The 22,084-nt window shown below is 45.0% G+C and overlaps 1 protein-coding gene and 1 long non-coding RNA gene across 5 annotated transcripts in view; one reads left to right on the top strand and one right to left on the bottom strand.

Moving 5' to 3' along the window:
• The window catches only part of MUSK (muscle associated receptor tyrosine kinase), a 46,263-nt gene that overhangs the window by 10,062 nt on the left and 14,117 nt on the right, over window positions 1–22,084 (bottom strand). The window contains exons 6-12 of one of the 4 annotated variants that reach the window (XM_010726142.2): window positions 13,429–13,553; window positions 10,262–10,421; window positions 9,656–9,662; window positions 7,805–8,071; window positions 3,056–3,231; window positions 2,809–2,832; window positions 256–344 (exon numbers count right to left, since the gene is read on the bottom strand). In XM_010726142.2, the coding sequence (XP_010724444.1) occupies window positions 256–344; window positions 2,809–2,832; window positions 3,056–3,231; window positions 7,805–8,071; window positions 9,656–9,662; window positions 10,262–10,421; window positions 13,429–13,553 (848 nt within the window). Of the gene's footprint in view, window positions 1–255; window positions 345–2,808; window positions 2,833–3,055; window positions 3,232–7,804; window positions 8,072–9,655; window positions 9,663–10,261; window positions 10,422–13,428; window positions 13,554–22,084 lie in introns of those variants that run through there. The other 3 variants (XM_031557379.1, XM_031557378.1, XM_031557380.1) reach the window with 3 other exon arrangements.
• LOC109364084 lies at window positions 12,653–17,223 on the top strand. The gene is made up of 4 exons (XR_002110078.2): window positions 12,653–13,374; window positions 13,447–13,510; window positions 14,470–14,509; window positions 16,073–17,223. It is a non-coding gene; the product is annotated as an uncharacterized LOC109364084 (long non-coding RNA).

Below are 22,084 nucleotides of genomic sequence, written 5' to 3'. Positions count from 1 at the left end.
AGAAGAGAAGAGAAGAGAAGAGAAGAGAAGAGAAGAGAAGAAAGGCAGAGGTAAAACAGACTTGCAGTAGCTTGCAAGAATCACCAAGAAAGCACCTGGCAATGGGAAGGGGGAACTCACAGATTGAAATATGAAGCAATCAAGAATGAAGGTGAGCTGCCATCTGCCCAGCCCTTCTGTGAGCCAGGGCTGCCCAGCTCTGGGAAACTCACTGGAGAAGAAGACCCCATTTGATTATCTCACACTGATGCACACCTGGTCGCTCCACTTCTGGCAGGGGATGCCGGAGGCAGTAATATTGGCCCAACCCTGGTAAAACTGGCCATTGCCACTGTAGCAAGTCCCTGTGCAGGAAAAAAAAAAGAAAAAAAAGGAACAAAGTGGGGACAAGCACCATAGATCATGCCCTGCAGTGAGGAGTGACAAATCATGTCCTTACACAAGAGCTAAAACAATTAGCAGCAGATCTGAAGCACACAAAAGGACCAGTAAGCTTAGCTTTCTGTTCATGCTGAAATGGATTTTGTGCTCTGTACATAGGACTACATCTGGTAACATCCCAAGGAAAGGAGAAAAGTTTTCCAGACTGAGAAACAGAGCCATGTGGCTGTGGCTGTCACTCTGCCCCAAAACCAAACAAAGCAGCACAGGCCCACAGGGATGCTCCAGAGCCAAGCCATGGCAGAAAGCAAACTGCAGCACTGGCTGCATGGCTCACAACCTGCACAATGTCAGGGGCAGCTGGGGTGGGAGAAGCAAGATCTTGCAAGGAGTGCTGTCCTGCTGGTCTCTGTATAGTGCTTGTCATTTCAGAATGGATGCTTGGGACTGTGGCTCCCAGCATGCATGGAAACCACAAGCCAAAGGGAGCTACAGATCTGAAGTAATGGTATCGGCACAAAGCACTGTTATTCATAATGAAGAATGTGCCATTGATCTCACATATGCAAAGCTTACTGTGGCTGCAGAAGAAGTCAGCAGGAAATACAGAGATTTTCACTCCAAGAATAAGTTCCCAAAATGTAAATGTGGGCATCACTTATCCTCGAAGGAGAATTTAATGCATGCTAGCATAATGCAGGAAGTAAGAGGGACAACAGAGGAGATGCAGTCTTACACATGTAGCATTTGCTAGCTAATTGTGTGGAAACTGCTGACCATGGAGTAGCATTCTGGTTGATGGCATGCATTAGGGTCCTCTTGTTAGATGTTACATTATTAACCTTATTAAATAAATTAGTATGTCAGCAAACAGTGCTGTCATAGCTTTATTTTCAACTGTATTGAAGTTGCAGCTCATAAAAGCTAACACAGGAGGAAACCTATCCCTCTCTAAAACAGATTTTTTTAAGCAAATGTTTTTCCTCTTCAGTAAAGATTTGCATAAGGTTTGATCCGGGTTTCAGACAAAGGCTACATATTCTAATTCACTCAAGCAGATTGTCCTGTTTCTCCTGTAGGAGAAACATAGATGATTGATTAATTTTTGCAGGGCTGTAGTTCTAATGAGATGTTTGTTTAGAGCACCTGAGCACTTCAGTAAAGGCCAGTGTAAACAGCAATTCTTGAGCACATCACAATGGCTGCCTGCTCTTTTCCTCTTGCATCACCCACTCCACATACACTTGCTGCTACAGAACCTCAGCTTTCTGTACACCCATTGGTGCCACGATGTATTCATGGGTAGCAGAGCACCACCAGGTTTATTGTAGGCAGTTGAATTCAAACACAAGGTTGAGCCCCTGTAGCCCAAGGTGTGAAAGTACCTCAGTTTAGAAATGGCTTCAGACCGCACAGCACTTGGCTCATCACAAGTCTAAGGTAAAATGCTGTAATTTGAGCTTCTTTGACTGGTACATAAGCTATGTGCAGTGTCTGCAGCACTGCAGAAGTGTAAAACTTTGTTGAGCTGCCCTAAAACACAGCTGTGTCAACCATTAAAAGGCAAGGAGTGCAATACCTGAAGTCCATCTGAGTACGCAGCTGACACGAAAAGAAGCCTTTTTGCACTGAATGTGACATCAACGTGACACCTTTGAGGAGCAAGGTAGAGAGGCATGGGGGGCAAAGGGAAGCTGTGCTGTTAAGGGGCTGAAAAATACCGAGGTCTCATAGGTGGACATGCTGAAAAAGGAGAGGCTGAAACTGCCGTGTGCTCCTGGCACCCACTTCATGTTCTGTCCCCCACTGAGAGCATGGGGCTGGCAGAAGTTTCAGCAAGAGATGGCTGGGATTTATGGGCAGTTTTGGAGGGACATTAGAGAAATGCCTTCAGGACAGATGGAGCATGCCCCATCCCTGCAGGCACTCCAGGCCAGGTTGAATGGGCCCTGTTCTAACCTGACCTGGTGGGTGGCAGCGCTACCTACAGCAGGAGCTCAGGGCTGGGTGGGCTTTGAGGTCCCTTCCAACCCAACCAGTTTGTGGTTCTGTGATTTTGTGTTGGTAACCACATCAATGACAGCATGTAAGGGTGGGACTACCATGACATCAGACTCCAAAGTACCAGACACAGCAAAAAAGAAAGAATGGGTGGAAAGGCAGGTAACAACTGGAGGAGATTTAAAAGCACCATCACTCTCTAATCACCTTCAACAACTACCAGCCCCTGCTCCCCTAAAACCTGTGCAGATGGAAATATGTTTTCCTATACCTTAGACGTGAGGGTTCAGCCATTCTCTGGCAACAGCCTGAATCAAGCCAGCAAAGACCAGTACAAAACACTAAAAAACGCCGTGCAAGCTGCATCTTCAACAAAAATGCTGTGCCCACCCTCTTGAAAAACAGATCCTGGAGAAGTCTACTTACTGGTTATATTCTCCTTCTTAAAATCTGTGAAAAGACAAGACAAGGTGTAAGGAGGGGGTTGTGACACAGCCAGGCGCTAGCTGCAGAGCCACAGGCAGGATGGTTCCCACTTCACACACCACATCTGACCACAGAACAGCTACTGAGAGACTGTCAGGCCTTCACTTTCACTGCAAGTCATGGGTGTCACCATGCCCTCCTCATCAAGAAAGCAGCTCTGCAGATGATAGGCAGCACAGCCTCTTACCAAAGAAAGGGATATGGGTGCAGGCGCTGGGGTCCTGGTGCAGGCTGGGCAGCCTGTTGCACTCGGGAAGAGCAAGCAGCATCAGCCCCGGCTTGTAAATCCCCCGCTGAGAGTTTTCCTCCATTGAGAGCCATTCCTTAAAGCAGTAGAGATCCTTTACAGCAAGGCAATTCTCTCTACATTATTTTGCAAAAAACAGTGAAATACAGCGGTCAATGGCTTCATAACAGCTGCACCTAGCGGTACACCTAGCAGTGGTGTGCAGGGGTTATACAGGCTGACAGAAAACCATTAGTGGGGCTGTGCTTCTTTAAGCCAGTCTGTCTGGCTCATAAATCATAAAGGAAACTCTGCATAAAATGTAATAGCTTCCTTTAGGAAACCCACAAAGCTACATTTTTAACGAAGCAGGGTTATTCTCAAGTTGCAACACACATCACAGACTGTGAGGAGTTCATTTCCATCATTTCCCAGACATTTACTGCCATCTTCTAATAACAAACAGCATGTCTGGGAGTTATCTTAGCAGTTTTGATACATCCTGAAAATCTCACCTGTTGTTCATAAATTTTGTACAAACATGCCATCTGTTCAAAACAAGAGGTGAGCTGCAAATCTTAATCTTTTCTAAGCTAAATATTTGCCTACATTTTTAATCTCACAGAACCAGCCACGCAATTACCTTCTTTTCTCTGCCTTTCTCTCCCCTTTTTTATCTGTTTGCTATCTGCAGCAAAATCTTTGCAATGCCAGGTGAAATAAGAGACCAAACTGCCTCTTACCTAATTTATTGCCTCCCTAACAGTATGAAATATTCACTGGCAAGCCATACTGTGTATGTTCAAATGTTCCTTAGATCTGAAGCTGTTTTGTAAAAAAGGCCAAGGCAGTAATATCTGTGCTAGAAAAATAAATAAATAAATAGATAGAAAGAAAGATAGATAGATAGATAGATAGATAGATAAATAAATAAATAAATGAAACTGTGCCATACTGGAAAATCTGACTGTTTGTTGTATTAGTTAATTTGTCAGTGACTCGTTTATTTATTCACTCATTCTTGAGAGCCCGAGTTGCACAACCAGCTTTGAGGTAATGTACAGAGATGATTTTTGCTGAACTCAGCTGCTGTCCTTTGAGGATGCATGTCCGTCCTGACCCATGCAGAATGACACAGTCATGCAGGAATATACTGCTGGCACCCATGCTGAAGTCTTCAGCCAAATTCACCACCTGGATGGCTGATGCAATTTCATTACTACCAACAACTCTGGCAAGAATAGAAGATCGTGAGCTTCAATGACAAACACCATCACTGCAAATCTTCTGCACCACCAGAATGATGGAGGCCCCTAGAAATTCTTCCGGGGTGGCAGATCTTTTGCAATGGAGGTGGATGCTCTTCACATCTGCAGGCTGAAGCTATTGAAGACCCAGCTGCCTTGCTCTTGATTTTATCCACTTCTGGTTGATTCCTTCCTCACCTTCATGAGAACCAGAATGCAGACAGATGGTGCAACATATAGATGCAGTTTTTTATGTTAAACAACAATAGGAACAGGAAAGACTTTCTGAAGTGAAAAGAAAAAAAAAACCCTAATGTTTTGCTATGGAAATGGGAACACCTGGCATCTGAGGCACTGTCTGACACAGAGAGATCTGGATTGCATTAGCTGCCTTCACTCCCAAAGACAGAGCATCCTTGAACAAGCCTTGTACGTGAAGTGCAGCTGCAAAAAGCCGAAGACCTGCAAGACTAAGACCTCTGTAAGTCTTTCCACTGCCTCTTTAGAGGGAGGTGGACCTCAGCCCCCTGCCCCTTGGCTGCTCCTAGGGGAGCAGAACAAGGCGGCCAGAGGGAGGGGCAGTCAGCCTCCTGCAGCTGAGATCATGCCATTGTTACAGTACTTAATCCCCAGCAGCAAGAGCTTGATGAGATCATATGCAAAGATTACTTCAGAGTATTATTAGAAGTTTTATGTAACGTGACAGAGAGACAAAGACCAGGAGCAGCTGAGGAGGACAAGTGGGCCAGCAGCCCACAGAGGGCTGTTGAAGAGGAGGAGAGGACACATGGACCTGACAAAAGTGAAGGATTTCCCAACATGAGATTTGTGCCCATCACTTCTTATCAGCAGTGATTGAAATGGAAATGGAGGGGCTTTCTTCAACTAGTATTCTAGTATTCTAGTATCACAGAACATCCCATGCTAAAAGCCAGAAGTAATCAAGAATTATGAGATGAAGTATCACTTTCCTTTCAAGTAGGAAAACTCTTATTCTAATCAATTTGTATCTGAATATATGGAAAGTAAAGTTTTTCCCATGTTGTTTTCTTCTGTTTCACTTCACCTTGTTTTGCCAGCATTTATTTTTATAAAAGTCTTGCTCAGTTTGTTCTAGCTAACTAGCTTCCAAACCAGAATGAACAACAAAAATTACATAGGAGGGAAGAAATGGTACAAAGAATAAGTAAAAAAAGACAAAAGCACATGAAAACATACCAAGGGAAGTCTGTCCCTCAAAAACGAGGTGATTTCTACAGCCTCTGGGACAATTAAATTTTTACTTTTGATGCAGTTCAGCTGAAAGCTGGTGTTGTCTAGACAGTTCGAGCAGAGAGGTATAAGGCTGTCAGCAGAAAGCAGATAAGATAACTGGAAAGCAACCAAGACTGTGCAAAAGGCTTTCAGGAGATCTCTGAGGTCCCAACTATTCAGAAGGACAGGTGATGTCTGAGCTATCAGAGTGCGGGGCAAGGGTTTTGGGGAAACTTGTCCAGCCAATGGGCTCTGGGAACAGGAAACCAGAGGAACACTGTCCCCAGGCTCTTGTTATGAAGAAAGCCACATCTAAATTCACAATAAAATCACTGAGAAAAATTCTTAAAGGAAAAGAATAAATGGTGTATCTGCAAATTGTCTGGTGGATTTGAAGAATGATGATGCCAGACAGATCTGTTAGTATTCAGACATGTTTGCATAGGCTTTGGCTGCTACTTAAAGGCCCTTCTGTGAGTTGCACCACCCAGCAGTGCCCCAAGAGGGCAAGTCTTCATTCACATCAGTTCTAACCCTGCTGGGCCACCCACGAGCAGGGTGAAATGAAGCCAGCACCTTACCCAGCCCTCAATGACATGTCCTGTGGAGCACTATGCAAGTCCTTCACTGACAAATGTGCCACGCTTGTGTGGCTCAGATATAAATACTGTCACACATCTTGAAAATAGGCAGAGAGATGGTGTACTAAAGGGCACAATGACAAAGAGCAGCACATCAAGGCAGAGGGGAGGAGTCTGAAAACGAAAAGCAACTTCAGCACTTGTCTGCAGGATTATTTGTGGATATTTGCAAACACACTTCTTTCTTAGGATACATGCTGCAAGTACTCTGAGTGAGGAACACCAAGCAGCTCGTGTTTTCCTCTGTGCCTATGTGTTTCATAGTTGTGGAAGAAGAGATCAGAAAGGCCCTGAATGCAAAGATGGTGTGCTGTGCACTGTCCTAAAAAGCCCCTGCATAACTGCAAAAATAATTGCCACTAGACTACATCTGGCCCACGTCCAGCTGTTGGAGCACTGCCTCTGTTCCTGCCATGTCTGCAGACAAGACATGCATTTTGGTCAAGGCACCAAAACTGGGGCCACTCTCCTGATAAATACTGATCTGTATAATCTGTTTTAGGATGTAGTTCATAAGGGACAAGAGCTGAAGGGTGCTTTTAGGCAGAAATGTCAGCTGCCCAAACGCTGAGCAAAGGGCAACCAGACAGCAGGCCTTCACAGATTTGTCATGCGAGACAGCAGTGGCTAGAGAAAAGGAGAGTATCAGCCCAAAATGTTCTCTGCAGCACACCAAGCAGTCCTTGTGCCATCATGGGGAGCAGGAGCATATCCACAACTAGGCTACATATATAGTTACTGCTCACAGTAAAATAAGCTGCAAGAGGTACAGAGGGTTGAAATGCAAGACCTATGGAGAGAACTTGGAGAAAGCTGGTTTATTCTAGGCTGGAGAAGGCTTCTTAAAATCTTGCTGCAGAGAGGAAGGAGAAAGCTCTTCTCAGTGGCTGCAGGCATGGACAGAGCGCAATGGAGACGGCTGCCCAGTGGGCTGTACAGCCTCTGTGGTTGGGACGTGCCACACAAGCACCTGTCAGCAGGGGATTAGCTGCTGTGTGAGATGCTTTGGACTCTGCGGGTCCTTGCCAGGTCTGTTTGACTGCACATTCCTCTGGCCATGAGAGGATACGTGTGCCAGGGGGGAGGTTTGGTTCAGCAGGTGCAGTTATACTGACAGTGTCTCCAGTGCGGTCTTTTTCAGTTCCATCACTGTGGTGATGGGAAGTGCTGAATGATCAGTGTCCTGCCCTGGCCACATCTGCTGCATGTCCATATTTAGTCAGAATTCTGAACATGCACATTTCTGATAATACTAATGACTATACACTGACCTAGCAAGATCTAACTGATGGCAGTATGTTAATTAGTTATATCAACAATGTCATTCAAAGGGATGTATCTTTTCAACAGCTGTCACCAAAAAACCCGATTTAGCACAGATCTCTGGGGCCTGGAATTCATTCTGAACCACACCACTGAACACTGCAACAGGCCCTCTCTGTGCATGCAGAAGGGAGAAGAAAGGGAAAAACACAGCAATCCAGAGAGCACAGTGCTACTGGGCAGTCTTTAGCCAGCCACATGCCTACAGAACAAAAGTGAAAGAGGAGCACGCTGTGATTTTTTACCTGCATATGGGTTTTGGGGCTGGCCCCACTCCCGAGGGCTTGCATTCCTGGAAGATGTAGTTACACAGCAGGGACTCGGCAGCCGGCTGGCAGAATGAACTCACCATTTTCAGCTCCGTCCAGGCAGTGTGAACAAGCAGCTCTTGGGTCTCCTCGGGGTCAGCATAGGAGGAGTTGAAGAAAACAAGAGCATTTCTTGACAGGATGGCACTGCACACCTCGCCTCTGTAGGTGCTGCAGTAGCCTGCATCACCCTTATACAGTTTGCTGTCAAAGGACAAGAGCAAACACACAGGGTAAACCCAGAGCCTTGCACCAGAAGGGAATGGAGAAGAGACAACCAGCAGGGATTTGTGGATGCACCCAGGTCAGAGGGCACTGCCCCTAGGGCACACCTGGGAAAATGACCCTCCCTGCTCTCAAACTGGGTGGGGGGAGCTGAGGGTACAGCTGTCCCCATTGCTCACCCTGCCAGTGTAACTGGGGTCAGAGAGGTCAATTCTCAACATGCCAACCATTTGGAGCAGCCAGCAGAGCTATTTGTAACCTTGCCTTTTATTTCTCTGTCCAAATAATCCCCCATTGTCAGTGCTCTGGGGTGTTCTTGCTGTTTTTCTTAGAAAAACAGGACTTACATGGGCAACAAAGTACACAGGATGTCCAGAATTCTACTTTGCACATCTTGCGATCAGTAGGTGGTGCTCCCTGACCCCAGTTTAGCCACATGAGTTTGGGGTCAATGTTAATCTTTTTATTTATTTATTTATTTATTTATTTATTTATTTATTTATTTCCTGCTAGACAGCTTCCTTATAACAATCCTCACTATGGCAGAGGGCACACCACACATGCTGTGCTGGTGACACCCCATGTGCTTCCCATGCAAGGTGCATCCTTCCTAGGCATGCATAGGACAGCTGTGCTGCTGGCTTTGGTGGGCTGTAGCCTGGAAAGGTCCCATTTTTATCAGCACACGAATGTCAGTATTATGTTTCCTTGCTTTTTCACCATCTGCAGAGACACAGTCTGCAGAGGCAGCAATGTTTCTTGCAGTGCCTTATCACAGAAAGGGGTGCAGCAAGTGTCGAGAACAATTGCGAGAGATAAAGGCTGAGGATTGGATCACAGTTCTTGTGCCTGTCACACCTACACAGGTGAAGGTGCAAGGCATATATCTGCCATCACTGCTGGAATCTCCAAATGTTTTGCAAAAGCCCTGAAGCAGATGTGCTAACAGCTTAGCTGAGCCATTTTCTTTCAGGCTCTGCTCTTCATTCTGAGAGCCGCCAGGTCTTAGCTAGCCCTTGCATTTGCCTTTCAGACTTATTTATTCATGCCACACATAGGAATATGCTAGGGTTCTAAAAATAAAAAGTCAGACTAATCATTCAGCACTTCAGAAAGTAATTGGCAAAAGAGCACCTCTGATTACATACAAGTAGCTGTACTCATCTAATACTTTGCTTCCAACAAATACCTGAATGTTTTTTGCCTTGCTCTAGTGACCACTGAACAAAAATACATTCATTGGCTCTGTGTAGGTAGGAGCCTATCACGCAGCTAGACTTTTGTCTGTAAATTTATAATATCGGTCAAGTCATGGGCACATAACTGTGATGTATGCTCCAGTAGTGGCTCAGTGCAAAGGCACCATTATCTGATGGGCCCCAGGCTCTGTTCATACTTTTATAAAGGATCCCAGTGTGCCCTCCAGAGCATCTCATCCATATGCTTAGCATCCAGAAACCTACCCCTTTCATTTAAGCAAAATTCACCCAAATCCCCTTGGTTCATCACTGTTACCCTCCCTGACCCACTGGATCCCCAGGCAGCCATAAAACCCATCCTTACCTCCACTCTGCCAGGGAGGTACCAGCCCAGCGATGGCAATAAGTCAGAAGAAAGAAGAAATGGAAAAGACATCACTGATCTGTCATTGTCACATCTGTGATAGCTAAGAGTTACATAGTAGGAAATCTGCTTTAATCTTTGGGCCCTACATAACAACCAGACTGCATCGTGCATTCACAGGGCGGGTGGCTGCAGCTGCTCCCCTGGCTCGTCCTTTCTTTCTCCCATCAAGAGATGGGGCGGTAGGACAGATGCAGCCCAAGAAGCTCATGATCTGAGGAAAGCTATTTTCACCTTGCTGTTAGGTGACACCAAAGTTGGGCTGCAGCCACAACTTCCTCCGCATGGATGGTCTTTCCAAGTGCTTCTGGGACACAACGTACAAGACAGCACCAAGCATGCAGGAAGCGACAGCTGTGCCAGTCTCCCGGGTGTAAGAATGTATGAGGAAATAGCCCAGCAGGGCAGGCATTGGTATTCAAATTTAGCTCCCTGCAAACTATGAGCTCTCCAAGGCCTTCCCTCCTCCTCCACCACATTTCCCAGTAGGAAAGCCAGGCCTGCAGGGAAGAGTGAGTTGTTAACGACCCTTCTTGCCCAGCATACCTGAAACACTGATGGTTGCGGCAGCTTTGGCAGCACCGAAGGTTTTGCTGTGTTTGTTGGTGGCAAGGCAAGTGAATAAGCCAGGTCGGGTAACATACACCTGCAGCCTGGAGTCAACCACTCTGTCCTTCACACTTTCTGCTATAGACCCTGCAGAAACCTAAGGGAATGAAAAGCCCATTGCAATGACATTTCCAACAAAAGGCAAAGAAGCAAACCAAGAAAAAAGAAAAAAAAAAAAGAAACAACAAGAGATTCACCACTTTGCAACAAGCTTGGCAGAGAAAGATGAAGCAAGCAGATGAAAATGGCAGAGAGCTGGAGCTGCTGGCATTATTTTGCTGTTTTCATAGCATTCACAGACAAAAGCCAGTGTTCAAGACTTCTCCCAGTCCACACTTCAACAGTACTTTTGGAATTAATTTTCAGTTTCAGAGATCTCAGTTTTTCATGGCTAACTGCTCCAAGGACTTGACTAGAAGATTTCATGTACTCAGTGGAGCACAAAATGGCTTTGTGCAACCAAGCCTGGATATAAACAAATAGCTGTGAACTCACTGATTCTGGATTAATGCAGCCTCTGCCACAACTTCAAGCCAGCAGTGAGCCAAGCAAATGCTCTGTCTCCAATGCTCTAGTAGATACCCACATTTTCTTCCCTCCTGCCTGGAAATGTAGAAGCGGCAGATGTGGTGACATTGGTCACGTCTTTCCCCAGTGGAGAAATTCTGAGATGAATGAACTTGGAGCCTGCTGATTTTGGCAAGTCAGAATTGTTTTTATCTTCAAACCTTTCCTGCAACTTTGGCACTTGTTAAAATCAGACACAGGACATCAGGACCATGCTTCACAAGGCAGCAGCATAGAGCAGCATTGTCTGCTCTGTTCTTCATACCAGTAGGAAGTATCAAAGGGAAAAGTGTCCATCTGTGGGCTCCATTGGTATGTCTTGGCCCTAAGGACAGTGGAAGTCGTGTTTGTCTGGATCTATCCAAGCAAAGTGCTCTATCTATACATCTAGCAGAGAGGTGAAACAGACTAATCTGATCATTCTAGAAGCTAGTGGAAACACGTTTCAATGAGATTTGTGTCTGCTTCCAAACTTGTTATTGGAGATAACTAAAAAGCAAGAAGGAACACATCAGTGTGGTATCTTTCTTCAGGAAGCACATTGTTTTCTCTCCAAAAAGAAAATACAAAAAATAATACATTTGTTCTGTCCTACTCACCTCAACTCAAATGTATGGAAAGGAGACTTGCAGGGCAAGAAATGACTAAATCACAGGACTAACACAAGTATTGTAAATATTGCATCAGAAACGCATGGTAGGCTGGTCACAGTGCAAAAGCAGAGAGCAGGGATACTTTTTGGCATTATGCTGTCAAGTCAATTCAGATGAATGAGAACTCAGGATATTTTCTCACAATTGAAGAGTTTCTCTTTAACTGTAGCATTGGTCAGATTTATTTTTACAAGTTTTTCCTCCCAGAACCTAGCCAGCACTGAGCAGTATCTGCTTCAATCTGAAACAATTCCTCTGCCTTCAACCTATTTATTGCTCTTCTACAGAGCCCCAGCTCCGGCCTGGGACCCTCTATGGGATTCTGCACAGCAGAGGCCTCTCATGCCGGGAACCCTGACCATGGAAATCGTTCTTCTCAGCTTGGTCCAAGAAGTACAGAATGCTCTATGTCAGCTGATGGAGTGAAAAAAACAAGAATTATGCTTTCACCAGCAGTGACAAATCAACCAGCATACACCTCTACAGGAGTCATGCACCAATGGGAGCTTGGAATAGCAGGGTCCTTCCACTCCTGCAAGAAGCCACTGAAAGTAAGGAAGGTGAAGAACTGGCTGTCCTAAAATATAGGTCCTTGAAGCTCTGAGGCCCCTTGGTCTTCATCAGCCTTTTGAAATGATTCCTCATCTTTCTTGTTTCCTCAGCTACTCTGAAAACTACAGGCAGGAGCATGACCTTGTAGTCACTGGCAGGAGTGGATAAAAAGGGTTTGGATAATTTGCATGGTTAATCCAGAGTCTATGGCAGTGCCCAATATGGAAATCTGAAGGATGGACACAAGGGAAGGGACTTCTTGCCAGTCTGAGCACAGAATATAGCATAGAATATAATATAGTTATATTACAGTAGTTTTAATCTGGAAATTAACCATGTAAGACTGGAGGATACAAAAAGAGTTGGCGGAGATAAAGAACATGAGACAGCCTGCAAAATAGCCCAAGCTCTTTAATGACATATTTTAGTGACAGAGAGAAGAGATATGGAGCAGGGCAGGAGTAGCCTCCTGAAGTAAGAAATTTCTGCAAGAGGATCCTTTGGTCCTGTTGGACAAGCAAGCCAACAGGAATGCCCATGGCCAGCCACTGGCCAGAAGAATCAGTGAGAAAAAGAAGAGGCAAATCACTGGTATGCACATAGCTGCCTCTGCGGCGCTGTGCTCCAGGCCACACAACTTTATGAAAGCTGTTGGAAGACCATGGAGAATGTATAGCATGGCCATTACAAACATGAGAAGGCTGGAGGAAATCCATGTCAGAAAGGGCGTAGGACGGAATCCAGTATTGCAACTCCTGGAGAGCTACTATGGTTCTGGCGTACATCTTCATTGCTGTGGGGGTATGCTGGGTGTCAGGGGGCTCTTCAGTCCAGCTGAGGAGCACTGCAATAGCTTATAGGTGGGCATTAAATTCGGTAAATGAAAAGGAGAGACCCACATTAGATGGAGAGGATGATTAATCCACAGATCATGTTCCTGTGAGCACCAGATGGTTTTCAATTCCTGGTACTTGCAGCATATTCTGCCTCAAAACTAGTTTGCTCTATTTATCTGCCTCAGCTTTTCTTATTTTGTCAGATAAGCCATTTTGTCATGTTATTGTCATCACATTAGGACAAAGGCCAGGAAAGCTGTAGAAACTCATCATTAAGTTCCTCCTAGACATTCAGGCCCAGGAGGAGCTTGCAAGCATCTCAAACATCCTTCAACTCTGGCATTCCAGATCCTACTCATGCAACACTTGGAGACAAGGCAGAGCATTCCATAGAACTGAGCACTGAAGTGGGGAGACAAGACTGTCTCAGAGTGATTGAACAGTAGGCACAACAAAGGCCAGAAACAGGAACTGGGGACAGAAAAGCAGCACTTACAGCTTTTCCATTTTCCAGCCAGGTGACAGTGGGGACTGGAGCACCTGCTGCTGTGCACCGCAGTGTCACCATGGAGCCAAAGGTGATGTTTTGGGATTCAGGAGCCTTCAGGATTCTGGCAAAAACTGTGGGAGAAGACAAAGGCACTAGGTTAAATGGGTGCTTACAGTTGAGGCTGGTTTGATGCAATGGTGTCTCCTCCCAACACATCTCCAAACAAGCCACAACCCCTCAAAGAAAGCTAAGCAATGTCCTGGTGAACAACAGTCTTATGAGAGGGACAAGGAGAAGAAATAAAGTAGGCAGTGTGATTGTATTCCACACATTACAAACCAAGATTTTAGCTCTGGAAATCTATACACAGCCCTTGTTCACAGGAGGTAACATGCAAAAACCACCCAGATGGCTTGCTGTGAATAGAACGCATATTACAATTTGAAAACACTAAGGGGACCACCATGGTAGTAGAGGTTGGGGGTCAGATAAGCTCATCAGTGTGATTGCAGCAATTAGGACTCACCATAGAGTGCCACAAACCCCATTATTTTCCGTGCCATGACAAGCCCTGGGTAGTAAGCTTCTATCACTTAACTATGGGGGCAACGCCAGCAAAAGTTTTGGGAAACTGAGACTGCACAGGACAAGAAGGTTTCAAAGTCACTTTTTACCTCCACTGCTTCTTCCATGGCAGTCAGGTTACTGGACAGTCTGAAGCCAAGGCCTTCCCCTCTCTCCAAAAGGATTATTTTACTTTTTTGGCGAAAAGAACATCTTACAAATTTTTTGCTGAGCAGGTGTTTTAATGCAGAAACATGGATCTGACAAGCCTCCACAAGCTGTTTTTCAGCTGCAGCATTTGGACGGTACAGAGGAAAGCAGAGAAGAGGATAATTTCCTATGTGGAACATCTGAGTTCTGACCCAAAAAATTCACTGGAGATGCCTGAATGTGTGTACAGAACCAGGATGAATAGCTCTGTGCCATTTCTTACTCCAGTTTCCCATGCTGGAGAGTGAGTAATGCTTACCCTCTACCTTCTAGGCAGCACAGCAATGACTTAAAATCTCCATCAGAAATTTTAGTAAGTAGAAGAGTTTCTTTTGGCATTCTTATGCAAGCATTATATTCTGTTTTCCACTTCAGCTATCCATGCAGCTCCCCTTATCAAAATATCAGGCTACATTACAGTCTTTTGCTTTCCTGTTTCCCCATTGCACCTCTTGTCATTGACCACTGTTTTCTCCCATTTTCCAGATGCATACATCCCAAGCAGAGAAATTAAGCAACTAGTAATAGTCTCCTGACACACACTGAATGTTTCTCCTGATAGAGACTTCTTCAACAGCAGAAAAGCCTTCATCTGCAAAATTTCAATGGGACAAAAAAAAAAAAAATTACTTTCCACATAGTCTTTCCATTCCTATTTGGACTGTGTGAAGGCTGAACTTCATGTTAACAGAGCACCTAAAGTCAGTTTTTTTCACAGATGTATAGGCAACAAGAGGGATGCGTTTCCTAGGAACTTTGCCACTCTGAAAGCAGACCCACTGAGTGGGTTCCTGGGCAGGAATTTTTAGGAGGATTAAATTCAACACAGGTTGAGTGATGGGGCAGGAGGACACACATTAGACTGCTGGCTCCCTTACACTCGCTGAGCAGCACGCCATGGATGCTGCTCAAAGGGGCTACCATGGGACACAGCTCCACTGCAGGTCAGCAGAGCTGCGGTGCCTGGCCAGGGACTTCTCTGAAAATTAAGAAGTGAAATTAAGCTTTTGCCCAAGGTTTTGCTCCAGGTCATTAGCATCAGGTGGTTGTGAATTCCACCCTGAACACCATAAGCCAAGCTCGTTATTACTTTCACACTTCTTTTGGAGAAATACTAAACTTTTGGGCCGGTCCTCTGGCAGCAGCTACATGCACATGGCTCCTGCTGAAGCCAGCACTTCAAATCTCAAAGCCAGAATACAGCCCTTCAGGCTTTTCTCATGGTGCCATTACTTGTGCAGTGTGCCACAAGGATCCTGCCCACACAGCAACCTTGTTATTCTAATCCAGCCTTGTTGATGCCAGAGCAGCAAATTAACAGCATTACATTTGCCACTGTCAGACACTTGTGCCATCCCCTCTAGCCCCTGATCTCTCAAAATCTGCATGGAACCTTTAGACAGGAGGAAAAAAAAAAATCCTTCAACAGTGGCAGCAGGTTCATGGTTAGGGAGCAAAGCTCTATTATGCATAGGGAGCAAGATCAGGTGCCCCAAGTGGGAAGGCCAAAAATCTGAAATTGGCTTCTCTGGTTCCCCAGTTTGTACTAAGCACAATGCCTGCTGCTGCAGCTATAGCTCCGTTGGCTTAAGCACAGCAAAGGCAACATGTCAGGCTACTCCAACCTAAACAACCAAATATGGGGGGAGAAAACAAAGTGACAGTTACGTATTCCTGTATTTCTGGTGTTGGCTGCTCACCAGAGCAGGCTGTGAGCTAGTATCTAGGATCACCCTTCACCAGTGCAAGCAGGGGCAAGGCCACCAGGACAAACTTGAGGTCTATACTGGCAATGGTATTAGTGATGAAATCTTTCACGGAGCTGAAGCAAAAATATGATTTTTTTTTTCCATTGTCTTACACGATGAAATGGCAGAAGTAAACAGGAGAAAGAACCAAAGACTCCGATGGTGCCAGTGTAAGCAACCAGGAGACATAGGGAGATGAAAGTGAGGAAGAGGAAGAACAAGAAATGGCAATAAATGTTTGTAATATTCACATTATTTGCTGGGCTTAGGGCATGGTTTTGTTCTCATTTTACCTCAGAGTGAAAATCCCCAGCAGATTTCTGACACTTCCACTACAAGTCCTCCTTGTCCAGATCCTCCCAAACATGGTTCTTACCAGGACCTTCCCTCATTTGGCAGTATCATCACAAGCTATCAGCATCCACACAGTGTCCTTAGAGGGGTGAGCAGGATGAGAGAAGAGGGCTCTGTTTATTTACTTTTATATTTCAGCAGAAAATGAAACAGAGTACCTCACTCAGAGGAGCTGGAAATGAAACCTTGCCAGCTCAAAGTCCAGCCAGCATGCTCAGTTTCACTCCCAAGCCCCCTAATAAATGTCCTTTCTTTTACAGTCCTGCTAAATGATGTGCTGCAAGCCATGGGGCTTGCTAGGAGGCATCTGTACCACAGCCAGCTGCTTTCATTTCTGAGAATTAGGTAACATCATCCAGTCCAAACAGTAGGGCTTTAACCCAGTCACAAAATTTTTTGTGCTATAAAAAGATTAAAGCAGTGTCCCCCTGGTTTGAGCAGCTAACTCTTTCCAGGTGACTTCACCCTCTCTCTGCCTTTGGCTGAGCTGTCTGTCATTTCCACGAGATTTTGGCCTGCTCAGGCCTGTTTTTCCATGAAAGCTGGCTGGACTGGGTTGCTGGCATCCAGCTGCAGCTCTGGTGGGCTGTGGCATTCAGGGAAGGGCCAAGCCATGCTCAGAGCCCCACAACCCACAGAAACCATCAGCCTCAGCCCCATCACGTCAGGACACCCATAGTGTGTGAGTTTTGCAAGTCCTAATGCTTGCTCTGGTGCATTAGGCCCTGTCAAGCATGGATATGTGATGGAGCTCTCCTCTCACCTCCACTGGTGTTCACTGAGCCTTGGCTTCCAAAAGAACACAGTCAGTGCTTGCCAGTGTGTGTGAATTCAGCCAGCTGGTGAGTGTGAACACAAGTTCACTCTTCAGGAGCTTGCTGCTGGTGCTGGTATATTGTAAAGTATGCCTGATAGTCCAAACTGAGACAGGCCACAGAGAACTGTGTCAGAAACCACAAAGCAGCAGTGGGTGCTGGCTCCCTCCCTGTCTCAGCCTGGCTGAATATGTGAGCAAGACCTGCTTCTCTACGCTGCAGGATCCAATATCCCAGCCTTCCCCACTTCCCAGATAGTTCTGCTTTTATCATAAAAATGGATCAAATTTTATTCCGGATCAATATGAAATTACATGCTGGAAGTATTTGCCTGCTAACCTGCACAATGCAGTGGGTGAAGGTCACCACTATATATTGGGAAGTGGTGCTCTGTGCTGCTGGAAGAACTGGCACAGTACACATTGCCTCAGGAACCTCCCACGATACAAACACCTTGGCAAAGCCTTTGCCCTCTGCAGTAGTCATCTATAAGCAGTCGGTAACTAGCCTGTAAGCATTTCTTAATTCATGTTTCACAGTGTTTTGGTAGCTCTTTGGTACCTGAAGCATGACAGATTTATATGGCTCCTTCTCAACAGAGCTGCTCTCCAGACTGGGACTTCACTTGCAAATCTGCATGAAATCATTTATGCTTGCCACCTATATGCTCTGAAGGACCATAAACTTCTGCCAAAGTGTTTGCAGCCTTTGCCAGTAAGAAGTCCAGCCATGCAAACCATGCAAACCCCTATCCAGATTTATTCCTTTCACATCCTGACAAACCTAAACGAGGCAGCCAAGAAGAACTAAGCAGAGGGGCTATGGTTTCTGTCCCATCAGTGAGAGATGAGCGGAGGTCTGAAAATACATTCATAAATACATAGAAAGCTGAAGCACTTGTATTTTCTGACATTTCAAATGAATGCCTGTAAAATCCCAATAATTTCTGAATACCAACCCTCAAAATCCACCACACATCTGGCTCAATAATGAGTATGTGTGCACAGCTAGCAGCACATTGAGACCCAGGCTGAACAAGCCTGGCACAGACCTGGCAGTTGGCATGGTGGGCCTGGATCAGAGCTCAGAGAACAGGTTATTTAGCAAGCACTACCACATCAGATCAAAGTCAGGTTCTGTGCACAGCTCAGTGCATACCTCCATACAGGAACGGCTCATGATGTACCTTGGCTGCTGCTCGCACCCTTTCAGACCCTCCCGAAGTTTATTGGGCATTGGTTAAATCCTGAAGTAACTGTGAGGTCAGTCTTATTTTGATCTTTGAGTAATTCTCATCAAAACTGCAAAATTTAACTTTTGGCAAGCCTACCAAGTAATCACAAAGAGGAGCAAATCGCCACAGGCAAAGTTAGTATGAGACACTTCCACTTATCTCTATCAAATTTTTACCTATTTCTATTTAATCCTCATCCAAACATGCTTATTGCCAGAGAACAATGCACATATAAGTTATCCAAAGGAGAAAAAAAAAAAAAAGATAAAATGTTGTAGAGAGTGTACACAAGCTCTGTATTATTTGTAAAAGAACAGGACTACTAAGCATTGGCCCCAAACGAGCAGTTTGCACAGGGCCATAGGCAAGTTTTGCTTTATCAGCCTGTCCCCTTGGTACCACTGCCCCTCTGCTGATTATCATGCTAATCTGGAAGGAGAACCAGATTTGAATTCTCAGCACTTTCTACAAATCTCACAATCTCCAAAGCCCTTGTGCCTCCTGACAGGTGATTTGATTGGTTTGAGACTTTCACTAGATCTAAGACCCTCTGTCCAGAAATGCACAGCACAGCAATATATATTTACAACCTGGGTCCTGAGGCTGTACAACAACCCTGTGAGATGACAGCCAGGACAATCCAAGGTCTGCATGGAAGGGAGGTGGAAGAAATCACATCATCTCCATCCTGAAGCATATGCCTTCAGATTCTCAGCTCTGGTGTCTAATATCAAAGCAAGTTTTTCTTAATAGCCTTCCAAGGTAACCTTATTCTAGGGTGAGCTCCAAGATTTATGGATAGCAGGAAAATTTGCTTCAGCAGAAGGCCTCCCTGAAAGCTAAATGCACAGGTCGGCACAGGAACTTCTCATCTGTGAAAGGCTTTGCATGGCTTGTAGATGGAATCCTAAAGCAGATCCTGCAAATATGCAAAGCTATAATAATCAGGAGTAAAATGTAAATAGATAGCTTATATCCTGTGTAACTATATAAAACCTGTTCTGTACGACTGTTCATTTCTATATACAGAGCAAACACCAGATTCAAGGACAAGTGAGGATAACATGTTCAAATTACTTCCCAAGGAAATGAATAAGGAAATTCTTTTCATGTCAGTGCTAGCCTTATAGATGTGCAGTACTTCCTTTTGTCTGTTTCAAAGTGCTGCCTGCAGTGGCAAGTGGTTCTTCTTGCACATGGGTAATTGCAAGTGGCGCTTCCCAATCACTGTATCTACGATATTCATGACCATTCCTTCTTCTGATTGCTTGGTTTTCAGTTTTGAAAACTCTTACCATAATGCAGGTTAATCTCATGATCTTATTCTCAACTTCTAATTTGAGATGCCCTTTCCAGTTTTGGAGCTGTGCAAGGACTGTACCATACGGCACAAAGCAGGCACTTTCATTGTGTAGGCATCCTAAAAATATTATGTGGCAATAGAACTGGTGCTAGATCTAGGACAAGATCTAGCACCTTACCATTTGGAAGAGCAGTTACAGTGGTAAAAAAAAAAAAAAGAGTAGGTTATTCATCTCCCACAAGGCTCCATGAATAAGAAATGTGGGAGATGACCTGGCGTAACAACCTTGAGAAAAAAGAATATTGGCTCAAATGTACCATACCAAAAGTGCATGTTTAAAGTGATTGTATAAAATTTCCTTATTGCTTGGAAAACCTAACTTTCTATACGTTCAGCTGTATATCAGTTTCTCATTTTGAAAAGGCAGTCACTTAGGACAGCCATCTCAGCTTGCTCTGGCTCCCTTAGCCTCACAGCTACAATATTCTCTGTCCTTGACTCTCTTTGTTGTTGCACAGGAAAGACATGCTTCCCAGCTACCAAACATAGGCTAGATGGAATCACAATTCTTGCAATTACATGAAAAATTCATATATGTTTTGTGTGCCTTTCCAAGCTCCATATTGGAAGAGAGAGGGTTTTTTTTTTTCAGAAAGAAGAAGCAAGCTCAAAAGTCCATTAAAGAAGAACTGCTGCTAGGAGCCTTGTGCTTCTAGGAACCCTGCCTTCCATCTCATTGGCACAGGAAGTCATCAGCCAGAGGCACAGGGAGGAACTGGGAGGCACTTGAAGGCACTGAGAGGCACCTTGTGCCCATACCACACCATTCCACGACACACTGAATGCCTGTGCATTGCTTCTCAGGAGGTCTGGGACTGTTTTCTTTCTCCTGCGGCCTGCCCCATTGCCCTGTAATTAGGGCTATACATGTATCTGCACCATCTGATAACCTCAGGATGACGATTGTTACTTCAGTAGGCAGGAGGAGATTTAATGAGATATTCTGGGATTTCAGTTCTACCCATTGCCACCCTGCTGAGAACAGTCAATTATACTGTGTAATTACAGGCAAGCTCAGCTCTGTTTTCTTTCCCTGCAGTGCTCTCTGCCCCCAAACCCTATGCAATTTTTCACAGCAATCTTCAGTATACTCTGCTTACTGCCGTAGGACACTGCCTGTAGACTCATGCAGCTGCACTGCTGCCAGCAGGCAGGAATTATTCTCTTTGGAATGGCCAAATAATCTTCACTGTTGGTATCTAAGCTTCCCTATGGAAACTGAGGCTGATGCTTAAGTGCAAAAAAGCAGGCTTGTGTCTTGGCCATGGATCCATTTCTATCTCGCTCAAAATGCTCTACCTTGGGAGATGGCACAGACAAAAGGTCAGATTTCATGGCAATAACCAACCTGTAGGCATGGCCACAAGAGTCAGGATAACAGTGCTGATTGGCTGTCAGTGTGATCCCTTGGTACTTCCCTTTCTACGCAAAGAAGTGTCAACATCTAAATGTAGAGTACTTACTGGATGGTACAATTGGAGGTGGGTTTCATTTGAAATCAGACTTGTCTCTGGAACATGGTCCATCCAAATTGACAGATACACTAAAATGCATCATTTCTTTCTTGCGATTATGGTGTGATTTCTTATCTTCTGATTTATCTGTGATACAAACTTGCCCCAAGGCTTCAGAATCATAGAATCATAGAATGGCATGGGTTGAAAAGGACATAATGATCAGAAGAGGTTCATAAAACAGGTAGTGCTTACTGTCATTAGCCAGTTGTAGCTAATCAAACAGCTAAGGCACTGTTTTCTGATGTCCTCTAGCCTGCTGTCCCCACAATGTCTCCAATTGTACAGAACAATCTAAGAATGTTAAATATCTAAACTGAATCTACTCATACACTGGTAGATCCTATTCTTTGAAGGGATGATTCTCCAAGAAAGATTTTCCTATTTTTAAGGCTGAGGCAGTTCTCACAAGTGGCTTATAGGGGAACATTTTTGTGGCCTGTGGCAGAGTATTATTTTAGTAGCTAGTAATAAGCAATAAACTGCGGGCAAGAAAAGACTTCTATGTACTGGGACTGGAACGCAAAAACAAACATCTCAGTCAGAGTAGCATGAGGAGCATCGTCTCTACTCTTGTTATGATTTGTTTCATTTCTGTGCTGTCCACATAGTGTGGCAGAGGTGGAAGCCAAGTAAGAGCATTTCAACAGAAGGATGAACCAAACTGTCTGAATAAAGGATCAGCAGCTTGCTGATGCTCAGCTGAACATGAGCCAACAGTGTGCCTGGGTGGCCATTAGGGCCAACGGGATCCTGGCCTGCATTAGAAATAGTGTGGCCAGCAGGAGCAGGGAGGTGATCACCTCCCTCTACTCAGCACTGGTGAGGCTGCACCTCGAGTATTGTGTTCAGTTTTGGGC

This window comes from Meleagris gallopavo, chromosome Z (genome assembly GCF_000146605.3).
Source record: "Meleagris gallopavo isolate NT-WF06-2002-E0010 breed Aviagen turkey brand Nicholas breeding stock chromosome Z, Turkey_5.1, whole genome shotgun sequence".
Lineage (NCBI taxonomy): Eukaryota > Metazoa > Chordata > Aves > Galliformes > Phasianidae > Meleagris > Meleagris gallopavo.
Note: the sequence above shows the minus strand (reverse complement) of the source record. Positions and strands in the feature narration are given on the sequence as shown.